At 53.6% G+C, this 22,353-nt stretch overlaps 2 protein-coding genes across 14 annotated transcripts in view; both read left to right on the top strand.

Moving 5' to 3' along the window:
• Window positions 1-106: 106 nt before the first annotated feature.
• Window positions 107-8,650, top strand: Tsen54 (tRNA splicing endonuclease subunit 54). Of its 7 annotated transcripts, none has more exons than XM_039086876.2 (11): window positions 107-543; window positions 1,279-1,443; window positions 1,534-1,597; window positions 1,687-1,770; window positions 2,058-2,156; window positions 3,395-3,447; window positions 5,698-5,796; window positions 5,991-6,619; window positions 7,227-7,287; window positions 7,586-7,702; window positions 8,158-8,649. In XM_039086876.2, the coding sequence occupies exons 1-11, from the start codon at window positions 476-478 to the stop codon at window positions 8,306-8,308; spliced, it is 1,590 nt and encodes a 529-aa protein (XP_038942804.1). In that variant the 5' UTR covers window positions 107-475; the 3' UTR covers window positions 8,309-8,649. The 7 variants fall into 7 exon arrangements, 6 of the variants coding, with proteins under 6 accessions (XP_038942804.1, XP_038942802.1, XP_038942803.1 ...); NM_001109576.1 differs by lacking the exon at window positions 107-543 and adding an exon at window positions 1,066-1,180 and having other exon boundaries at window positions 8,158-8,650; XR_005489949.2 differs by lacking the exon at window positions 8,158-8,649 and having other exon boundaries at window positions 7,227-7,370; window positions 7,586-7,714.
• An 888-nt stretch (window positions 8,651-9,538) lies between these two features.
• The window catches only part of Llgl2 (LLGL scribble cell polarity complex component 2), a 35,556-nt gene continuing 22,741 nt past the window's right edge, over window positions 9,539-22,353 (top strand). For 2 of the 7 annotated variants that reach the window (XM_039086428.2, XM_039086429.2), the window contains exons 1-2: window positions 20,076-20,204; window positions 20,504-20,608. In XM_039086428.2, the coding sequence (XP_038942356.2) occupies window positions 20,082-20,204; window positions 20,504-20,608 (228 nt within the window). In that variant the 5' untranslated portion in view covers window positions 20,076-20,081. Of the gene's footprint in view, window positions 9,698-9,861; window positions 10,111-20,039; window positions 20,205-20,503; window positions 20,609-22,353 lie in introns of those variants that run through there. The other 5 variants (XM_006247728.5, XM_006247729.5, NM_001127549.1 and 2 more) reach the window with 5 other exon arrangements.

A 22,353-nucleotide genomic window follows, 5' to 3' on the forward strand; every position in this document is an offset into this window, starting at 1 on the left:
CCTCCCGCCGGATCGGGAGCTGGGGACCGTCCGGGCAGCACAGTTGTATTGTCAATCAGCGCCCTGGTTCACGCCCCATCTTCACTAAGCCCCGCCCCCGCCAGCCAGTCCGGATCGGAGCCACTGGCTGGATCAGCGCATGCGCGCAGGTGAAGCTGCTTAGGGGTGCAAAGTGGCGCGTGAGAGTGGAGGGGGCGGGATGTGGATGAGGCTTCGTGCTGCTGTGTCCTGTCTGGGGATCTGGAGAGCTGGGCTCTGGTCTAGACCGAAAGATGAGGTGTGAATGTATAGGAGAGAAAATAGGATGTTTTGGAAGTTGAACCTGAGGACCCCCCCCACTAGGGGCGGGGATCACTTCCTCTTTGCCCCATCCTTTCCCGGGTTGCCCGCAGCGACCTTCGTCCAAGCTCGGAGACTCATAGCTGCTGGCTGGAGCAACGGTGCCACCTAGTGGTGAGCGTCAGAGCGACCCACGATGTCACGGCGGGGACCCCAGCCTCGAAGAGGTGCTTTCGGAGGCTGGGGTGGCGATTCAGCACCAGTGTGAGTCGGACAGCGCCCCGCCCCTGGCCTTTGAACCTGCTTCCGCGCCCCTCAGAAGGGAGATTTTTTTTTTTTTTTTGAACCACCATGAAGGAACGCCGAAAGTCTCTGGACCACTCCTAACATTCCCACATGGCCTCCACTTTGCAAAGCTGGTATTTGAGGGCTCACTGGTCTCCTCTCTACGCATCTCTTCCCTGCAGGTGGTAGGACACAAAGCCATTCAGGGCTGCAGAGATGAGAGTAATTAACCTATCTGATAATTCATGCTATATTTCCAGACGCCAGGTAAAGTTTCACTAAAGAGGGGCCCCCCCACCCCCAAAAGCGCTGGAAACAGAATAGGTGGGGTTTTGCACATCTAGAAACCTACACATTGAGCTATGTCCGCGACCCGAGGTACACGTGTGCAGATTGGTGTTAGGAAACACAGGGACAGACAGGTAGGAAGGCACGAGGCTCACAGGTGGATTTACGGTCAGGAGTAGCGCGCGGGTCCAGAGGCGGGCGCTAGGACCGCGCGGAGTGCCGGGGGTGGGCGGGGCTTTTGCGGTGCGCGCGCAGCCGCAGACGGCGGCCAGATGGAGCCCGAGTCCGAACCCGCGTCTGTGGAGGTTCCCGCGGGACGTGTGCTCAGGTGCTGCCCGGCTGGGGGGATGGAGTGCGTGGGGTGCGTGGAACCTGGGACCAAGCGGGTGGCCTTGGTGCTGACCACGTGTTCCCTGCTCTCTCCAGCGCCTCGGAGCTCCGCGCCGCGCGCTCGCGGTCCCAGAAGCTGCCTCAGCGGTCGCATGGCCCCAAGGACTTCCTCCCGGACGGCTCGGAGGCTCAGGCGGAGAGGCTGCGCCTGTGTCGCCAGGAGTTGTGGCAGCTGCTGGCGGAGGAGCGCGTGGAGCGCCTGTGAGAGGGGCTGGGCCGGGCCGGGCCGGGTGGGCGGAGGCCGGGGACTGCGGGTGCAGACCCAGACGCCCCTTACCCACTCATCGCCAGGGGCAGCTTGGTGGCCGCGGAGTGGAGACCAGAAGAAGGCTTTGTGGAGTTGACATCTCCTGCGGTGAGCGGCCCGGGCATCTCCGTGGCTGGGGGATCTCCCTTTCTCTGTCCCCTTAACTGCTTTGTGACACTTGGTCTGCTGTCGCACAGGGGAAATTCTGGCAGACCATGGGCTACTCAGAGGAGGGACGGCAGCGGCTTCACCCCGAAGAGGCCTTGTATCTGCTGGAGTGTGTGAGTGGCATCCTGGAGGCGTGGGAAAGGGGTTCCGACTAAGGAGTGGGAAGGATGCAGTTTGGTGGACCAGGAAGAATTCAGAATTAGGTTTTCAGTGAGCGTACAGGCGGACTTTGAGAACTGAAAATACCGCCGGCAGCAGGGATTCTAATGCTCTCCTTGTTGGTCATGGTCACGCAGGGATGCTTAGGTGTATGGGGAGAGGGTCAAAGCCAAGAAGTTGACACTTTTTGGCTTGGGCACTGCAGGAAGGGTACACAGCTAAGCTCTTGGTCCACTTCCAGGGCTCGATTCAGCTCTTCTACCAAGACCTACCACTGTCTATCCAAGAGGCCTACCAGCTGCTGCTGACCGAGGACACCTTGAGTTTCCTGCAATATCAGGTATCAGTGGCCTCCCAAAGTGCTTCCCATTTGCCGAGTCAGTGAATAGGGACATGTACCTTTGAGGCTGTAAGCACAGAGCCCCGTGCTAGGGCTATAGGAGAGATAGCCTGTGCTCACACGAACTTATATTCTGATGGAGACTGTGAGGTTTTTGGATTTGTATTGATAAATTATTAAATGACACACATGCCCAGAATAAGAGACAGAATTGAACTAGCGAAATCTCCTTGGAAGACGGTGTTTGCTTTTTTATTTTTAGTGCTTCTGGAAACACTCTTGCACTGAGCTGTAGCCCCTACCCTCTGTTTATATTCTGAGTTGGGGACTTTCAAAATTGCACAGGCTGGCCTTGAACTCACTCTGTATCCCAGGCTGTGATCATGAGTTTGTGATCCTCCTGCCTCATCTTCTCAAGGAGCTGGGATGACAAGCTTGAACCACCAGTCCTGGTGAGAGAAATATGTTTAAAATGGAATGTGGTCCACGCAGTCCCAAGGTTTGGAACATAGGGCTATGCAGGTGGGAGTTTTTTGGGGGGGTGGGGAGAGGAAATGGCTTCATGTAGGTTTTTTTTTTTTTTTTACATTTTTGGTTCTTCTTTTCCCACCCTTTATGCCCCCCAGTTTCATCCCTTATCACTAGTTAGGAGAGAAAAGAGAGAGGGGAGAGAGCAAGGTCTTTGAATGTAATTTCTCTCTCGTTTCTTCTTTGAGCATTTACTGACAAACTGCAGCCAACCCCCATGAACGATCAACAACCACCAACCCCACTTCTTGGGGCTCTAGCATTATTTATCTACGCTCCAAAAAGTTCTCAGAATCCCAAATATCGCACAATTTCAAAAACTATCGGCAGCTCGCAGAACCACACCTCTCCAGGAAAATCATAGCTACTGCAGACATCTGAAGCAGCCCTGTGTCCCCCATACCTGGGATTAAAATGAAAACATACCATAGTATTTCTGTGTTTTCTAAAGAAGCCAAAATCCCAGAATGTCACTACAACTCGTGTTTAGAGAAACTACTAACTTATTTTAATGAATGTCCATCTCTGAAGGCATGGTGATGTATTTTTATAATTGTAGTGCTTAAAGGGAGAGGGAGAAATACTACTTTTGAGTAGTTTGAGGCGAACCTAATATACATAGTTCCAGGATAACTAGGGTTGTAGAGCAAGAGCCTTTCAAACAAACAAACAGACAGAACATCCAAGATTTTCTTTTCTCTTCTTGTAAGGTCTTCAGCCACCTGAAGAGACTGGGCTACGTGGTCCGCCGGTTCCAGCTAAGGTAAGTCCCTTCTCCTCATTCACTGTGGTCCTGGGACCTCTGACTTGAGTGCAGCTCCCTGGGGCTGAGCTAGAGGCGTTCAATAGAGAGGCCTGTGAGGATGAATTCCATGACTGCATTTTCGCCCGGGTTGTTAAACTGGAACCCAGCTCAGCTAATGACCAGGTACCTTCAGTTCACTGTGAGCACAACAGCCATCGAGCGGCGAGTAGACGTACAGGTCGGCTTGGGAAGCACATTAGTGAGCAAGGGACTGGGTGAGGAGTTTACAGTTGAGGTGGTTTCACATTTCTTGTGCTAGGCTAGATCTCTCCTCATTACCTCAGTGGTCCAGCTTTGCTGAATGCCACAGCCACCTTGAGACTTAGAGACTGGTGTAGCCTATGCTATCATACGGTGCGTCCCTGAAGCTCTAAAGCACTGTGACTTTCAGTCCCTGCAAGTGGGGTCTGTCCTAGGGAAGCAGGCATGGCTATGTGTAGAAGTTGCCTCCTGAGAATATATCCATCACCCAGCAATGTCCTGAGCATCTGCTAGGCCCTGCCCTTATGGCTGAGGGAGACCAGAGCTAAATCCAAGCCTCTGCCTACCTTTTATGGAACACCCACAAAATAGCATCACTCTGCCAAATTGATAGTTGGAAAGCTTCAAGGCGCAGCCTTGGAGACCTACCCGTACAAACTGGTTTCTCCCTTAAAGCAGGGCCATCACATAGAACTTGCTGTAGTAAAGAGATGTACCGTGCTGTCTGGTGGGTGAGGTTCCAGAACCTCACTTCATTAGGAAGTGAACATTTCACAGTGTGAATAGACACTCGTGGTTGTACTGCACCCGAACCCTGCAGCATTGGGAGCCATGAAAATTCACAGTGGTGGGGAGGGGGAGCTCAGTCCTGTTACTGCCAGCACAAAGGTCTTGTGTCAGTCCCTCAAATACCACATGTTCATCTTTGTATTCCCAGTGCTGGGGAGGCAGAGATGGGCAGATCCCTAGGGCTCAGCAGCCAGCCAGCCCAGCCTAACTACTCAGCTACAAGCCAACTAGAGACCCTGTCTCAAAACAAGATAGACAGGGCCCAGGGAGTGATACCCAAGACATGTGCACCGTCTCTGTCACGTACCCCTCCCCTGCCTCATAGCAGGAAAGAATGTTGTAGTGGTTGAGTGGTATGGGTCTGAGACCACACTATATGACTGAGTTGGGGAGAAAAGATTTTTTTTTTAAAGATTTATTTATTTTTTGTATACGATTACACACTCAGATCCCATTACAGATGGTTGTGAGCCATCATGTGGTTGCTGGGATTTGAACTCAGAACCTCTGGAAGAACAGTCAGTGCTCTTAACCACTGAGCCATCTCTCCAGCCCGAGAAAAGATTTTTAAAACTGTGTGTGAACGCAATGTCAGCTTTTTGTGAGGGGGCGAGGGGGAGGGTTCAGAGAAACAGTAGTTGTGTGGGCAAGAAATAAAAAGTTACTGGAGGAGTGCATACATCTTTAATTGAAGCATTTGAGAGGCAGAGGCAGGGGGATTTCAGTGAGTTCAAGGCTATCCTGGTTCCAGGACAGCCAGAACTACACAGTGAGACCCTGTCTCAAAAAGGTCAAAAAACAAAAGAAAGGAAAGTGTTACCTGTGGAAATCCAAGTGATTTGTTTTTGTTTTCCTCCCTCTCCCTCTCCCTCTCTTTTTCTTCTTCTTCCTCCTCCTCCTCTTCCTCCTCTTCTTCCCCCTCCTCTTTTTGGTTGTTTAAGACAGTTTCTCAGTGTAGTCTTAGCTGCCCTGGAACTCTCTCAAACTCGAGAGCCCCACCTGTCTCTGCCTCTCAAATGCTTCGGTTAAAGGTGTGTGCCACTGCCACCTGCCTCTAGGCATTTATTTTGGTCTTTGCTCTTGTGTATTTTCCAAATTTTTCTTACCAATGATTAATAATTTGTTTTCTGTGGTGCGGGGGCTGGAAGCCAGGGCCTTGCAGTTCCTAGGCAAAAGCTCCTCCTGTGAGCCGTACCCCAGCCTTATTAGTTACACATTGTTAGCTCTTTAGGAGTATCTGGTCAGAGATAGTATTTGTGACAGGTAGGGACCTGAGCGACTAGGCCCTTGTGGCTGTTCCCAGGCACCCTTCCCTCTGGTATGGCTCTGCCTCTGACCTCTGCCTTGTCCTCCTGGCTGAGCCCTCCGCAGTCCTATCTGCGGCAGCAGCAGCCCGAGAGAATGGACCCGTTGCTTGCCTCCCGTTCTTACCCACAGCTCAGTCGTGTCACCTTACGAGCGGCAGCTCAACCTGGATGGCTATGCCCAGTGCCTGGAGGATGGGTCTGGCAAGAGGAAGAGGAGTTCTAGCTGTCGGTAATTCACCTGCCGTTGCCACCCCTAGGGAGTGTCATGACCACAGGATGTACATGGGCTTCAGAAGGGGCCTGAGGTGCTCTCACACAGGCTTGAGGAGACAGCAGAGGGTTTATCTCAGTTCCAGTGGAATGAACTTGTCTTGGGGACATTAACGAGGGGTAAACATGCTGCTTTTCTCCTGTGTCTCTAAGGTCTGTTAATAAGAAGGCCAAGGCCCTGCAGAACTCCCTGCCGCCCGTCAGCTTGGCAGACTCCAGCCCACCTGCCTGTGACCAGAGTAGCCCATACCCAGAGGAGAAACCTCGGGACTCAAGCCCTGAGCAGGGCTCGGAGCTCCCCATGCAGTTTCTGGGGTCCCCAGAGCCTTGCCCTGATCCGGGCAGGGAAGATGCGGGGTGTGACCAGGAGAGTGACAAAATAGAGAATGGAGCCAAGGGGACCCCTAAGCCACGCTGGAACTTTGAGCGGATCTCATTCCCCAACATGGCCTCAGATAGTCGGCACACGCTCCTGCCTGCCCCAGCCCCAGAGCTGCTCCCTGTCAATGTCATTGGGCGAGGGACAGATGCTGAGTCCTGGTGCCAAAAGCTGAACCAGCGGAGGGAGAAGCTCTCCCGGCGAGACCGGGAGCAGCAAGCAGAGGTCCGGCAGTTCCGGGAGGATGTTAACGCCGATCCCGAGGTGCAGGGCTGCTCCACTTGGCAGGAGTACAAGGAGCTGCTGAGGAGACGACAGATGCAAAGGAGCCAGCCCCGACCTCCACACCTATGGGGCCAGTCTGTTACCCCCTTGCTGAACCCCGATACAGCCGATTCTCCAGGTATCCCTCACTACTGGGAGCAGAGAGAGACTTTTGAAAGTGGATGGTTAGACTGGGGCTGGCTAAGGCCTGAGGTGTGTGAGAAAGCTGTGCAGTGGAGAGGGACCTACAGTGGCTGTTCTGTAGGTGGTGGCAGCAGCCACGGGGGACGGTTTCCTGATGAGTCATCGCCCAGCGATGCTCGTGGGGGATGAACGTTGTGCCCGCATCCTTAAGACCATACCCAAGCTTGCTGGACGACTTTGCCAGCAGCCAGCTCTGGGTCTTCCCCTCTTCCACAGCCTGCTAGCCAAAACATGGAGACGCCACAGGGAGAAGTTCTAGCCAGATGATAGGAAAGCTCACTGTGTGCTCTCGGTTATAAACATGTGGAACTAAGTATAGGGCCTGAGCCGAGTGTAACAACAGACTCTGTAAAGGCGTCCCCGGGAGCGTGGTAGATTGTGGGTGAGTCTAGAGTTACCAAATGAGTTTGTACTGCCACTGTGTGGGGCATAACTTAAGCTCAGCGCATTCCGGTAGAGCCGGTGATCCTAACCTGGGTAGCAGATCTGTCCGTGTCACGGGCGTGTGTAGAAGGTTGACTCCCTTCCTCAACGTCTTGTAGCCGCCGTCCTGCAACGTATCTCTGTACTGCAGACAACGCACCTTGCTGATGGAGGTTACCGGTGAGTCTCAGCCCTGCTCACTGTCTCCATGACACTGGCTGCCAGGTGGAGCAACAACTGGGATTTGATTCCTGGAGTTGGGTGTGAGTCAGAGGATCACCCCCGGGACACCTGCCTACATCCTTAGCTCCCAGTGACGGGAACGGGAAAGGGAAGAATGAGAAAGATGGTGGCTATACCCCTGGTGATGCCTCCTTGTAGAGTTATTAATAGGAAACGTTTCAGTGCGGGGGGGGGGGGTAGGAGGCAGGTTGGCAGAGGAGAGTCCTCGTCTTAAAGTTTCTTACTTGGCTTACAGGCTGCTGGAGAAGTCTGGGGGCTTGGAGATCAGCTTCGATGTTTACCAGGCTGACGCTGTGGCTACGTTCCGGAAAAACAGCCCTGGCAAACCCTACGTGCGAATGTGCATTAGTGGGTATGAAATGACTGAGTGCCGCCAGCCGCCGCCAGCCCGTCCCTCCACCCCTGTCCCCGAGAAGAATCTGAGGTCCAGAGGGGTTAAGTGCCCCTATCTACGGCCATATGGCTGGTTGGTGCCATGGGAACCCAAGATTCCCATCCTTGGCTCCACGTTACTGGCTTTTGGGGGGGGGGGTAGTCTTTCTCGTCTTCCACCTTTAGCCCTGGACTTACTCAGCAGAAAGGACTTGATTTGGAGGGATTTACTGGCTAAGAGTGGTGAGAACCCACACGCCCTATCCCTCCACTCTGGGGCTCTCCTGAAAGCATTCATCAGAGCCCCGGAGTCTGCAGAAAGCAGAGCCCAGAGGCCAGTATTCTTGTAACCCCATCTCTTGTCTGACAGCCTTCCTGCCCTGGAAGGCCATGGTTGGCTATGACGGGGTCTCAGTCTACTCTTCCTTCTCACAGGTTTGATGAACCTGTCCCAGACCTCTGCAGCCTCAAGCGGTTGACCTACCAGAGTGGGGATGTTCCCCTGATCTTTGCTCTGGTGGATCATGGTGACATTTCCTTCTACAGCTTCAGAGACTTCACACTGCCCCAGGATCTGGGGCACTGAACACAGCTCTGGGAATGGCTTTCTCCGGGGTGGGGCCTGGACTGCTCTCAGGGACCGTGTCGGCTGTCTCTCATACAGGACTCACCTGGACCTGGCCACTGGGATCTATGGTCCTAGGTGTCTTCTGTTTGTAGGGAAGAAGAGCACGCCCTCTTGCCTGGTTATTGTGCTTTCAAGCCCACTGCCTGGAAGTGCTACCTGGCAGTGACCGCCCCTTGGAACTCAGGAGTTGTTTTCAGAGGCCCAGGAGTTGGGGTAGAAGAGGAGACTCTGTGCCTTTATTCAAGGGGGTGCCTGCTTCGTGCCATAAAGCCAAAGCCATTAAAAAAAATATTTTCTGCTGTGGTTGAATATGCTTATTGGACTACCCCTCCCCTCCATTCCTGCTTCGTCCATTGTTGGGGAGGAGAACCCTGGCGGACCATGGGAGAACATGCCCAGGACTTTGAACACGGAGTTGATGGACTTCTGAAGAATACCAATGAGACAAGAGTCCAATCTGTTGGTCCTGCCCTGGGTGGTGTCAGGAGGGTGGCTGAGCGTCCTGAGTCGGTTGGATTGTACCCCAGCCACACTGAGGGTCCATCCACAGTTAGGTTAGCCCCGCCTTCTTAGCTTGAACTAAAAACTATCCTGGCTACAGACTGTTCCCCTCCCACCCCCTTGGACCTCAGGCTCCAGCGTCCCTTCTGAAGGCACAAGTCGGGGGTCTTTGAGTAGTGGTTACGGAGTTCGTCATTATGTCTTCGTTCCCATACCACGCTACTCATGGGTCTGAAACCTGCCTCTGCTGGTCATTATATTTATATGGAAAGCTCTCTTGAGAATCCCGCCTACCTATGCCCCTCACTAGACAGCCGCGGGAGGGGAGTGAAGTCCTGCCCCACGCTCTCTTGCTTGACTATTGGCGTTTTTAAGTCCACTGCCTCCACGAAGTCGCGTCCATCCTGGAGAGCACTCAGGGACTATTTCCTCTTCCCAGGGGCGGTGGGACACCTAGAGCTGTGAGCAGTCCTGTGACCAGGTGCGCACAGGTGAAGGCGGGGTCCGGCACGCTGCGCTAGGTGCGGCTTCTCACCGCTGCCCCGCCCCTCGTTACTGGGGCCGCGATTGGCTGGAGAGCGGCCCCCGCCCTCGAAGACTCCCAGGATGCGCTCCCGCCCAGTCCGCTCGGCCTAGGAGGCGGGGGCGGGGCGGGGCGAGGGCTCGGTAGGCTCGCCCTGTATGTAAATCGTGGCGGCTCCGCCTCCCCCCGCTCGCCGCGCCGGAGGTGAGCAGGAAGCAGACGGCCGCCCTGCAGCCCGTGGGCCGGAGCAGGGAACCGAAGTGGTGGGTGACGGTCGCTGAGGGACGCCGAGGCCTCGGGCAGGGCCCGGCCCGGGATTGCAGGTGAGCCCACCTGGCTTTACAGGACTTTATGGGGTGCGGACCACTAGGGGCGGCGCGGCCCGCGAGGATCCGAGTCCCTAAGGTTTCTCAGGCGGGTCGGAGAGGGCAGCGCCCAGGTCTGCCCTGCTCGCCCAGATCTCCAAGGTTTGGCTCGTCCCGGAGAAAGACACCTGTAGAAAGTGGCGCTGAGAACTTGTCTTTTCCTGTTCCGCCCCCCGGATTACCAAACTTGGGACTCGGGTTTGCACAATCGTGTTGACTTTCGGGAGCAGGGAACAGGTGTCTGGCGTGGCTGGGTGCGGGGGGGGACACAGTGAGCAGAGACACCGTTCCGGGACCCTTGTGCGAGGGGCCTCGACGCAGAACCCGACGACCCGGCTTCCTGTGACCCGGCGTCGCCAGCGGCGTCTGGGGTGGGTTACCTTGGCGGCTTAGCTCTTACCTCTGCCATCTGGGCGCTCTCCCTGCCCGCCCTTGTGCCTCCTAATCCTCCGACTCAGGAAGTCCGCGGGTGGGACTTGGTTCTCTCGTAGAAAGGGGGGCCTTTATATCCCCGGAGCGGCTCTGAACACCTTTAGGCAATGGTATTGAAACCCAGTCTATTTTGCACGTTGATGGGTGGGTGTTACACTGTGGAACTTGTCAAAGAGTGGAAAATTCTTGCCAAGGAAAGTGTGCTTTGCTTTCGCTCGGTTTGGACGGTTGGACACTGGGCCTTAGCTGTGGGAAGTGGCCCTAACTGGGGTGACCGCGCTGTAGCTCTTAAAGGGTTTTCACCTGAAACAGGTGAACTTCCGGTAAGGAGGGGCGGGGCTTCGGTACCGCGTCCCTTCCCACGGGGACCCTTAAGTCGATGTAGCCTCTAGAGATTCTGTGTTAAAGTCCGTTCTGAGCTAGATGTGTCAGGGTAACAAGGAAATGTTTGTGGGAAGAACCGAGCTGCGCTGTGGCCTGCCTAAAAGAAGGCAAAGTTAGAGTGGCTTTGGGAGGAGATCAGAGCAGATTGGCAGGAGGATGGAGGAAAAGATGTCTCAACAAATGTGTCGGGTAATTTTTTTCTCCTTAAATTTTTATTTATGTATTTATTGGTTGATCAATTCATTCAAACAGGGTTTCTCTGTAGCCCTGGATGTCCTGGAACTTACTCTGTAGACTAGGCTGGCATCGAACTCACAGAGATCCACCTTGCCTCTGCCTCCCAAGTGCTGGGATTAAAACTGAGCTAAATTGCTACTTCCTCCCCTCCCTCGCATGGCTCAGGTAGTTTTCTTGAGTCATATGCACACAGAATTTTTGATAGCTCTCCAACCAAGCTCTTTCTGTCCTCTGAGCAGCTTGGACCAGTTCCCTGGAGAGCATTTCCAGGTCCTTAGGATATTTTGCATCTCTGCTCTTCCTTCAGGCAGCAGCAGCTCCTCTTCAGTGACAGATTGGTATAATTTTTTTTTTTTTTTTTGGTTCTTTTTTTTCGGAGCTGGGGACCAAACCCAGGGCCTTGCACTTCCTAGGTAAGCGCTCTACCACTGAGCTAAATCCCCAGCCCTATAATTTTAATCATATTAAACGATTTAGTCTCAGCCAGGCAGGGGCAGGCAGATCTCCCGAGTTCGAGGCCAACCCTGTGTCAAAAAGCAAAACAAAATTTAGTCCCTTTTATTACATCTAAATTTTATTTTTTGTGTGTGCCTGGGTGTGTGTGTGTGGGGGGGGATGTGCATGTGACGGTGTGTGTGTTTGTGTAGGCCAGAGGACAAGATGGGGGAAGTGCTCTCCTTCCACCATAAGGCCTTGAGGCTGAACTCCGGCTTGGCGCCAGGTGCCCTTACCTGATGCCAGCTATAAAATAACCTTCAATAAACAGTACCAGAAAAAATAAATAAAGGGAAGGCTCAAATAATCCCTGTTCGTTAAGACATGGAGCTAGGTGTGTGGTTCACGCCTATAACCCCAGCACTCCTGAGACTGAGGCAGGAAGATGGCTACAAACTGGGAAGCCAAACAGGCCTCTTGTTCTTATTTTAAATTCCTGTGTGCATTCGAGTGTACGCCACATGAGTGCAGGTACCTCCAGAAACCGAAGGCATCAGAGCCACAGGCATTTTATGTGGTGGGAACGGAACTTGAGTCGTCCGGAAAAGTTGCAAACGGTCTTAACTGTTGAGCCATCTCCCCAGCCCCAAGACCCTTTTTCAAAAAACAAGAGGCAGTGGAAATCTATAGTTATGAAAACAAACGCGTTCAGAAGGTGGGAAGCGAGGCAGAAAAGGATTCTCCCTTTTGCCTGCTGTCTTTTCTTCACACAGTACCTCATCCCAGGCATCAGATGACTATGAATCCTACCTTCTAGTTCTTGCTTCAATAGCCTGAGGTCTTTCGCTTAACCACTCTGGGCCCTGGTTTCCCAGAGTTGCTGAGAACATGAAATCCTGAGCTCAGATGACCTAGTACATAGCAGGCATCCACACTGCAGAATTTGTTCATTTTCCTAGAAGCGTAAAACGGGCCCAATTAGCCTCGTGTTGGCTTTTAGGTAGGCACCTGGCCGGCTGAGGGAACTTGCAAAATCAGTGCTCATGATTTTGTGACCTTTTGAAGTCACTGAAGCTGAAGATCAGAATTGTATCATGGGGCCATGCCTGGGGTACGGAAGGGGTATTGCCTCTTCTAGCCTTTCCCTGTCACTTGAAAATTCCCTTACTCTTTGGGAAAGCCAGCCGGGGTTAAAGGTTAAGAGACCTGTCTGTCTGTCTGTCTGTCTGTCTGTCTGTCTGTGTCTTCTGAGTATAGAACCTGATCTGTTTCTGCTCTCCACCCCAGGCTTACTCTGTCCACTCTACACCCTGTATAGGGGTAGGGCAGGAAAGTGAGGCATTGCTGTTCAGCTCTGCCCTTTTTCAAACAAGCCCAGTCACACTTGGAGGTCTCCCCACTCCTGCCTGCCCGGGAAGAAAAAGGAGTCCAGGGAAAGTCTGGAGTCTTTGCCTTTGGCTGGTAGCCACTTGGTATCCTGTAGAAGAACCTGAGTGGGTCTGACAGACCCTCTGGGGCCTTAGCTTCCTTGTTTTCCAAGACAGCCAGGAGCAGCTGTTGAGACACCTGAGATGTGCACTACTGGAGGCTGGGGAACTGGCGCAGCCTCAGCAAGGTGGCTCCTCAGAGCTGCACTGGCCCCCCACTCTGGTTCCGGGAGGCCCTCTTATCTCCCTCGGTGATAGCACTCTCTCCCGCCTCCTATGCTGGGGCATGCCAGGTCTGCTTGGCAACTTTTGTTTCCCTCAGCCCAGGTACAATTTAGGCAGGAGATGGGGAGGACATGGGCGTTGCCCATCAGCCACCTGTACCGCCTGTCCTCCCAAGTCTCCGCTCTGTAGCTGTGCCCAGCTTTCTTTGAGATGGTTTTCTCCATCTGCACTGCCTCAGAGGAAACTGGTCCTTTGAAGAGTCACTTGCCCTTCCCAGGAACCATGAGGAATTCTTGAGCTAGGAGAGGCTCCTGTGGGCGTGGGGACAGGGAAGCCAAGAGGTACCTGACTCTACCCTTTAGGAATTCAGCAAAAGACTAGAGCCATCTCTTGAGGGACTTGGCTTTGGATTCTCAGGGCAAATAGTATTTCATATTTAATAATATTATTCTGGGATCTTGTCGAGGAGTTGGAAATCCCAAAGCCACAGTCTGTGACAGGGCCTGCAAAGTTACCTCGGAGGATGCTGTCTCTGACGTCTGAGTGGCCTTTATCCGAGTCTTGAGAGCAGGACACGAGTGTTCTCGTAGGACCCTGTAGGTTCCACTTCAGCGTCTTTAAGGTCAGTGACTAGAGAAGACCATGGCTATCTAATCGTTGGTTGAACAGAAGGTTCTCGTTGTATCTTGATCCTGGGCGTTGGAGGTAGCCTTAAAGCAAGATCTCTCTTGTGGTGTTTTCTTCCTTTCCAAAGGGCAGGAGATCATGCGTGACAGGAAGCAAACATAGCTTATGATCACACATTAGCAGATGACACCAGTTGTAGGGTAGGAAGAACCAAAGAAGCGGTCGGGATGTGCCGTCATGGGGTAGAGCTGGACGCCGCTTTACAAGGTTAGACTTGCCAAGAGGGGAGCGAAAGACTTGAGAAGGCAAGAGAATTCTGAGAGTAAAATTGGAGTGCCTCATTGGGAATACAACTGGATGAGACTGGCATGGTCCCCTCTTCCTGTCACTAACTGCTGGGGACAATGGTGTTTAAGGACTGGCAGGAGGTCCTAGGATGAGGTTGGCCTGGGGCCGGGTAACCCAGTCAAGTTGCTTGTCTGTTTCTGGTGCATTTTACTTACTGCATGTGTGGGGAGCCTGGTTTTAGATGGCAAAAGAGGGTTAAGTGGGTGGGCATCTGGGAGATTTTGGGTTTAGGCTTCCCACGCTTTCAGGGGCTCCTTTATGGGCACTAAAAGATCCTAGGCTCCTCTAGGGGTTGTGGGACCAGGTAAAATGAAGGTAGGACTGGAGGCTAAGCCTAGGCTCACCCTACCCCCGACTTCCTATCCCCAGGACCCTGAAAAAGTAGCTGAGAGTGAGCAGATAATTCTAGAGTCAGATGGATTAGGACTCGGGCTCCTAATGTTTGGAACCCGATACAATTCCAAGTCAGTAGTGTGTCAGTAATTGCAGGAACCAAACAAACTAGAGGGGCGGGGCTTGGTAGTATCTAGCCATAGCTAGCTCTCCCCCTTTCTTGACCTGACAACAGCCACCCCACTCAGCCCCATGACCTCCTAGGTCCCATCTGCCTGAAAAGTATCCTTTATTTGGAGTTTGCTGGTCAGTCAGACCTGCCAGGGGACCTTTGCAAAGTAGCCATGGACATCCGAGTTGGCACAGACAAAAGCAGCTGCCGTGGTGTCTTAGGGCCCTGCCCTGTCAGTCGAGCTGTGGGAGGTGCAGGGGTGGTCTTACATCCGCCACTCAGGAGGCTAAAGCCACACAGGCACTGGCCTCAGGATGTTGGGGAAGGGAGGGGGCCGCCGCTAGATCAGTGACATTGTGGGAAGCCCAAGCAAAGGGGTCAGATGAGAGCTTAGATTCCACAATTGTACTCCTTGAGCAGGAGGGTAACGGGGCAGGGTTCGAGCACCTCCTGTCCCTTAGGCCGACACAGAGCACACGGCAGTGTGAGGACATCCCAGCAGATAGGGTAACTGCCTGAGCTATTTAAGGCCTTTCTTCTAGAGGACTGTCCTACCCACAGCTCCAGGACAGATAGACACAGCTTGGCCACACTTTGTTTGCATGGGGAACAGATTAGCTGAGGCACCCAGTCTGAGCTGTTTAACCTGGAGATTTCCTCCTACCCAGGCGGGGTCAGATCTGCCATGAGACACAGGGCTACCCCTGAGCAGTCGCTCTCTCCCCAGAGTTCACTGTTCCCTGTTGGGATGGAAGCATGGAAAGGCCAGTGTGTAACCCTTTGGAGGTGGGGCAGAAAATGAGAGAGAAAGAAAGGGTGAGTCTTTCTTCAAGTCTCCCCTCCGCCCCCCAGGCAAGTATCAAGTTGGGCCCAGGAATGTTTGTCTGACAGGGGAATTATGGGGGCTGATGGTAGTTTAAAAAAAAAAAGGGAATTACCAGATAGATCACTGCCCACAGGTAGCTCTCAGCCTGGTTTCACACATAAAGTATAGATCTGTGTGGAAAATGTTCAGCTGAGCTCTAATGAGCTACCCTGAGTCCTGACTATCTGCCCCTACGGGATCAGGACGGGGAGATGGCTCTCAGGCTGGTCAGGTTTTGGACAGAGAGTGTGACCAGCAAGAATGGAGACTGAGCCTGGGCCATCTTTAGAAGCTGGGGTAGAGGAGCCGTTTCCCTACAGAAGCCCATTCGTGGTGACCCAAATGACTGCTGCAGTTCCTTGGTGACTAAGTAGGGGTCTGAGGGCTCCTTGACCCTAGGGAGCTCCTGACCCAGCTCTGCTGGTTTTTAGCTCCAGGTTTCAACCAGCTGACTGATGGCACTCCCAGCTTTTACACCTATATCGGATCTGTACTGTGGTGTCCGGTTCACCAAGATCAACATGGCTAGACAGGAATCCTGTGTCCAAAGAGCAATCCCACCAAGATGGAGACAGCCCTCCCCCTCCCCATCACACTTGGGGGACCCATTTCTTCCCCTTTGATCCTGTGTACCCTGCAGATACACCAAGTGCTAATGCCATAACCTTTTCGAGGTGATTTCCAGTATATTCTACCTGGCTTCGAAACCCTTTACACAATTTTCTCACTTTGTAGACTTCTGTTCCGTTCACGGGAAGCCTTCTGTTGCAGGGCTGGGCCCCCTTCACCGGTTCCTGGTCACTGGTCAACTAAGGTTGCTTCCTATTCTCCTGATAGCTAAACTAATGTTAAGAGATGGGTGGCCCGCCCGTGTGGTTCTAAGTAACTTTTATTTTATGAACTTTTAGTTGTGTGTGAATGTTCATGCATGTGAGTGAGTACGAGTGTGCGTGCATGCGTGTGTGTGTGTGTGTGTGTGTGTGTGTGTGCGTGCGCGTGTGTTGGTGGTAGGGCGGACAGGTCAGGTGTCATTCCTCAGATACCAGCCACCTTGTTGTTTCCAGGTCAGTGTCTCCCACTGACCTGGGACTCACCAAACATTCTGCACAGTGAGCCCCAGAGACCCTCCTCTCTCTGCCTCTGCAGAGAGATTGCAGTCGCGCACCTCCATACCAGCCCTTTTACCTGGGCTTTGGAGGGTGGGTTCCAGTCCTCACTCTTACAAGACAACCGCTTTTCTGGCTGAGCTAACCCTAGCCTAAAATATGATCACTTTAAGCATTTACGACCAGGGCGGGCTCAAGTGAGGAAGGCTTTTCTGAATCGTGTTGCTTAGGGTCCAGAAGATACTTCAGACAGAGCAGTGGGAGCCAGAGGAGCCAGCAAGGGGCCGAAAGGGGCTGTGGTGCGGTGGGACCTGGTGGAGTGGTCTTCCCTGAGGCCCTGCCTCCGGCCGGCTGCCCTTTTCATCTTTCCCTGTGCTACGCGGTGCTATGCGAGTCTCTCCATGATCTCAGCCTGGACTTGCCCCACTGCTCCTGGAATGTGTTCCCTGTCCTGGCCCAGGGCGCCATGCCTCTTCCGTCTGCCTGACCCTTACTTAGCCCTGCCCCAAATCTCATGTGGCCAATAATGCCACAATAATCCTGAGTGGGGGATGTGAGGAGGAAATGGGGGGGGCTGTTTTAGACTGGGGTGAGGGAGCATTTGAGCAGTGGGCTTGTGTGGGGGTATCCTCGGCAAAGTGTCCCTGTGAGTGCACAATACAAAGCCGCTGACCAGTTGACACTCATCCAGGCTTTCCCAGCCCCACCCCCTGGGCCCTTGACCTCAGCATCTTGCTGTTTTCTCCTTCCCACTCTGCGGAGGGCATTTCTCATGGCTTGTCTGCCTCGGAAGTCAGCCCTCTTGGGGGCTGTAGGTTTGCACTCTTAGTCTTCTACCTCCCTATTTCCCAGCCGTAGGCTAGGTGCGATCTGCCCCATATCAGACTTCACAGCCCCAGCCTGACTTCCAGGCTCCTCCAGAGAACTTGCTTATCTGGGTAGATGGCCTGGAGTGGGGGAAGGGGCTTCCTGAACTGAGCCCAGCCAGGCCTGAACCCGTCCTCCTCCTCTAAGAAGGGGTGGTGTATTTTCAGGCCTCGCCTTGGGGCGGTTACACTGGCCTCGAGCCAGTTCTACCTCCACCTTGGTCCCAGCTAAGTCGCTCTTCTGTCTCCCTGGGCAATGAGATCCTGAGGGATGAGCAGTGGTCATCCCTGCAAGGTCACTGAGCCCTGCCGGCTGGTTCTTGAGAACACTCTGAAAGCAGTAACCAGGCGTCTGGTCCCAAACTGCTTGGTGAGCTCTGAGCTCACGGCCTGTGGGAGTATGTGCGCGTGCCCCTGCCTTTTAACTGCAGGCATGTAATTAGACATTTGCTCCCCTGTAATAGCCATCCCTCAGATCCGAGTTCTGCGCTTCCTATGCGCGGTGACCTCGGCTAAGTTGCTTAGTCCGTGGCCTGGCTTCCTCTGTCAGGCAGGTGTTCTGCTTCGTCTCTCAGGTGGCTTCCGCTTGAGTTGATGTGTAGTGTTGACCCTGAGCTCACAGACAGCAGGGCAGAGGTGGTCAGAACCTGTACCCACAAATTACTGAGGTCCCCTGGAGGAGCATTCACCTTCTGTGATTTGATGTTTCTACAGCGAGCCTAGACAACTTGAACAAAAAAATTTTAAAACATAGCAACAGGTACATTCAGGTCTGGTAAACAGCAAGTGCTCGGAGGGGCACTTGGGTGGGTAGCCTGCACTGAGGGCTCTGCCTCCTGACCAAGTGGGGCATGTCCCCTCTCCCCTGCCACTCAGCACCTTGCCATGTCACTTTGAGCATGTATGGGGTCCTTAGCACAGATGGCCCAGTCCCTTCTTGTCCTTCCCTGGAGTCTGCTGGTCTCTTTCCTTTCTCAGGGACTCATTCCCAGCTTCCTGTGACCCAGTGACCTCGGCTGGGGAGGGGAGAGCCTGCACCCCAGGAGAGGTTGCTGCTGATTTACGAGCTTGCACCACCCTCCCCCACGGCTGGAATGTTCAGCTAGCCAGCTCAGCTGTCTGTTCAGAGATGGCTGGAGTCTGAGGCCTGTTTTCACTCCCGTCCCAGGAGTCCCTAGTACTTGATGCTCCATGCTTGTTCTCTGGCTTGTTTTGGGGCCTCAGGTGGGTACCCAGACTTTCCCACCAGCCCCCACACACCCCCCAGAGTGGGAGACTCCCCAGTGGTCTTGCTTCCCTAAAAATGTGGAATCCCTAATCTCTATCTCCCCTCCTCCACTGCAAATCATGGCCTTTTGATTGTCCCCAGAGGGTGACCGGTCACCAGGGACTGGTCCCTGGTGTTTGGTTTGGAAGTGGCTTGTCCTGCTGATCTTTGCACTTGTAGGGAATGTGGCTCTACCCTTTTTTTCACAACCTGAATGTGATGTGACCCCTCCCAGTGTGGCAAGCCGTAGTCACACACACACACACACACACACACACACACACACACACACACACACACACAGTCTTGTCCCCCTAGAAGCTGTGGGGAGGGTTGCTTCCAGCAACTAGGGAGCCCCAGTCTTAAATCTGCAGGGTCCTTTCATAAGCAAAGTCCTGGCCGTTTAATTGATTGATTACAGAGCTGAGGATCAAGGGCCTTGTACACTGCGGCCGAGTGCTCTACCACTGAACTGTGTCCACCCTGCCCCCAACCTTCAGGATGTCTTCCAGGCCTCAGCTTAGATAGGAAGCACCTCCCCTCCCCCAGTTGAGGCTGGGTGTCCCTGTCCCTGCTCCAGCGTAAGCACTTAGCACACTTTGTTGGCCTATCTGTTCATCTGACCCTGCCCTCACTAAAGAGGGCTGGCTATGTTTGCCTTCTCTTTTCATCTAGAGTGGGATGAAGGGAGCCATTTCTGTAATGGGCCTAGGGCCCTGTACTCCTACCGCCAAAGATGGTCAGCAGGAGACTGCTACTGGGTGCTGAAAGTCAAAGTCACCCACTCTTGTCCCCTCCCCCAAGAAACAGAAATAATTTCCCCCTTTGGCTGAGAATGCTTTCAATAGTAGGTGGGTGGTTTGGGGGCCTTGAGCTGTTTTCTTTTTTTTTTTTTGGTTCTTTTTTTCGGAGCTGGGGACCGAACCCAGGGCCTTGTGCTTCCTAGGTAAGCGCTCTACCACTGAGCTAAATCCCCAGCCCCGAGCTGTTTTCTTTATTAAGTTCTCTTAATTTGAGCTCTACTGGGGCCCCAGAGGAAGGGGGGCTCTTTAGGGGATGGCAGGAAATAGGGTCTCACTTTGTACCCCTTGGTGGCTTTAAACTTTTGATCCTCTGTCTCATTAGTTCTTAGGCTACATGTATGGCACCATGCACTTCTGAAAAGGAGCCCTCTGGGTGCCCAGTCAGAGCTCAGGGGCTGCGAACGGATTAGTAGGGAGGTGGTGCTAGGATTAACCTAGAGACTCCAACAGCCTCCTAGAGCCAGGCCTGGGTCCCTAGCTGAAGGGTCTTTGATGTGCACCCTGAAGAGCTGGCCCAGCTGTGCTGGTCTCACCCTTCCTGGGTGTTGTGTATTCCAGCTAAAACTGCCCCAGGTCCTTCTCCCGCTTGTCCTGTTGAGGCACGGACCAAGGAATTCCACAGGACAGCCTGCTTCCACCAACCAGCTGTTCTGAGGGAGGCTTGTGAAGTTTCTCTTTCTGGATTTTTATGGTTCCCCCCACCCCCAGAAAACAGGTTAACAATTAAGCTAATTAACCTTAGGGCCTGCTGGCCTTCTTGGTTCCTATAAAGCTGGGCTAAATGGCTTCCTCCCCCAGCTCCTCCTGCTCCCATTATGGTAACTGGTGGCACTAGAGCATCAGTCAGGGAGAGAGACAGGCCCAGGCCTCCAGGAACCAAGGCCTCACTGACTTCCTGTCCTGGGCCCTTTCAGTGGAGGAAGCCCAGGAACGTACAGGTGAAGCTGGACTTAAGAGAGGCTGGTGGCTGCCTGGCAGCGGTGGTTCTGGGCCTGGGCCTCAGCAGCTGGGGTCTGGGTGATCCTGGCATTGGGTGGGCCTGGGTCTGGTGATCTTTGGGCACTTGTGTTCTGGCTGATCCTGGCCCTGGGAAGCTATGGGCCCAGGTGATCCTGGGCTGTAGGCCTGGGTGATCCTGGGCCTTGGACACCTGTGTCCAGGATGATTCTGGCCCTGGGACTCTCTGCGTCTAGGACAAGTGTGGGCCTGGACTCACAGGCACTTCCCGTTTCTGCAGGTCTGTCGTGGGGGCCACCAACTAAGCAAGATGAGGCGGTTCCTGAGAACTGGACATGACCCTGCCCGGGAAAGGCTAAAGCGGGATCTGTTCCAGTTCAACAAGGTAAGGTGTGGGGGAGGGCAGGGGAAATCCCAGCCTGGGATCCTCCCCAGGGGCTGAGGCTGGGGAGTGACACTATCTGAAAAGCCCCCTGGGAATCTTAACTGGGAAACAGAGTGTCAGTTCCTAGGAAGAGTTATATTGTTATTGTTTGTTTCTGAGATGGGGTTTCACCTTGTAGCCCTGGCTGGCCTGGAACTCACAGAGATCCACCTGCTTCTGTCTCTTGAGCGTTCCCAACACAATGATTAAGTCACCATGCTATCTAGGAACAACATTGGCCTGGGAGTTGGAATTCCTTGTTCTATGTCTCTCCCTGGCTACAAATGACTCTGAGAGTTACTCCACCAAGTCCCTGTCTTTCTGCCTATGACAAGCACAAAACAATCAGCCCTGCCCGCTTTGTCACAGGAGGCCAAGGAGGCTAAGGGACAGAAAAGATGAAAGCACCTGGAGTCCCAAGGTGTAATAACATCCTTATGATGCCATGGCCCCTGCAGCCTCGAGAGCCATTCCTACTGATACCACCCCAAAGGGAAGAGCTTTCCCTGCAGGCTACCTACAGGCCTCAGCCTGGGGGACCAGCACCTGAGGGAGTGGGACAGAGTGGCATCTGAAACCCCAGGGGCTCTACCTGCCTACCCAAGGAAGCTGGACCTCTGAAGGCTAAAGAGTGCAGCAGGGCTCAGTAGCTCCCAGCTCCTGCCACCCAGCAATCTGGAGCTGCTTGGGGGTAATTAGCCTTCCCTGTCTGCTTTGATCTGTGTCAGAAGTAGACTGTAGGTCAAGGACAGCACGGTCCTTTCCCCTGGGGGTCTGAATCTCCAGGGCGTGTCTATAGGTACTTAGGATTGAGCCCAAGCCCTCCACCAATGAGCTTCGGCCCCAACCAGGAATCATGCCTTTTACTGGGGCTTTGATTTTGGCTTCCCCTCACCCCAAAAGGAGCTAGTGCATGAAGAACCCTCGTTTCTGGGTTCTGTTCTACTTTTCCATTTTAGAAGTATACAAGTTGGCTTACCCAGAGCCAAAAACATCTTTTCTGCTTATGAACCTGGAGAATGTCGCCTGTCATCTACGCAGAGGACTTGTATACAGATGTCGCCGGGAATAGGACAGCTTTGTGGTTAGCGTGGGAGCCTCAGGAAACTTAGCTGCTGTGTTTTGTTTGCTGGTTGGTGCCTCCTAGATTTGTGTCCAGAAGTTGGGTGTAGGGGCCCAGCTCACTTGTGTGGGTGTCAACCTTGGAGCTTGTGGTGATGTCTGCCCCTAGAAGCAGGCATCCCTGAGTTCGTGCTTCTTTCACTGGCTGACTTGTATGCCAGACTATCATCTGGTGCAGGTGTTAGGAACAGGGTGACACCCGGGGCTTGCTGCCCTCATTCCTGAGGGAATCAGTCATGGGTGCTGGGTGGGACCTACAGCCAGTATCCGTCTGTCCTGAGTGACCCTCAGGTGCCACTATTGTCCTTGGTGATGCTAGGATCTCTCACTCAGAAAAGGTAGCCAATTCCTGCAGAAACCAGACAGACTGGCTCAGCAAAGGGATAAACCCAGGCCTCAGTTCCTGTATGCTGTGGGTGAGGCTAGGGTGGGGCTAGGGTGAAGGAATCTTACCCCTACCTCTAGTGTGCCCCATTGGTGGTCCCCAAATAATGTGACCCCTAGATCCCAGGGCCTCTTGGGGTGTGGGAGTGGGCTGGAACTCTTCCCTTCTCCACCTGGCCTTCCTACTCCAACTTAACAAC

This window comes from Rattus norvegicus, chromosome 10 (assembly GCF_036323735.1).
Source record: "Rattus norvegicus strain BN/NHsdMcwi chromosome 10, GRCr8, whole genome shotgun sequence".
Lineage (NCBI taxonomy): Eukaryota > Metazoa > Chordata > Mammalia > Rodentia > Muridae > Rattus > Rattus norvegicus.

What these genes read in the sequence shown, in the direction of transcription:
- Tsen54 (XM_039086874.2), top strand. Translation starts at nt 476, where the DNA reads ATGTCACGGCGGGGACCCCAGCCTCGAAGAGGTGCTTTCGGAGGCTGG. An exon ending in GTCCGCCGGTTCCAGCTAAG is followed by an intron (nt 3,448 to 5,697) that starts GTAAGTCCCTTC and finishes TCTTACCCACAG; the next exon opens with CTCAGTCGTGTCACCTTACG. An exon ending in CGATACAGCCGATTCTCCAG is followed by an intron (nt 6,620 to 7,226) that starts GTATCCCTCACT and finishes AACGTCTTGTAG; the next exon opens with CCGCCGTCCTGCAACGTATC.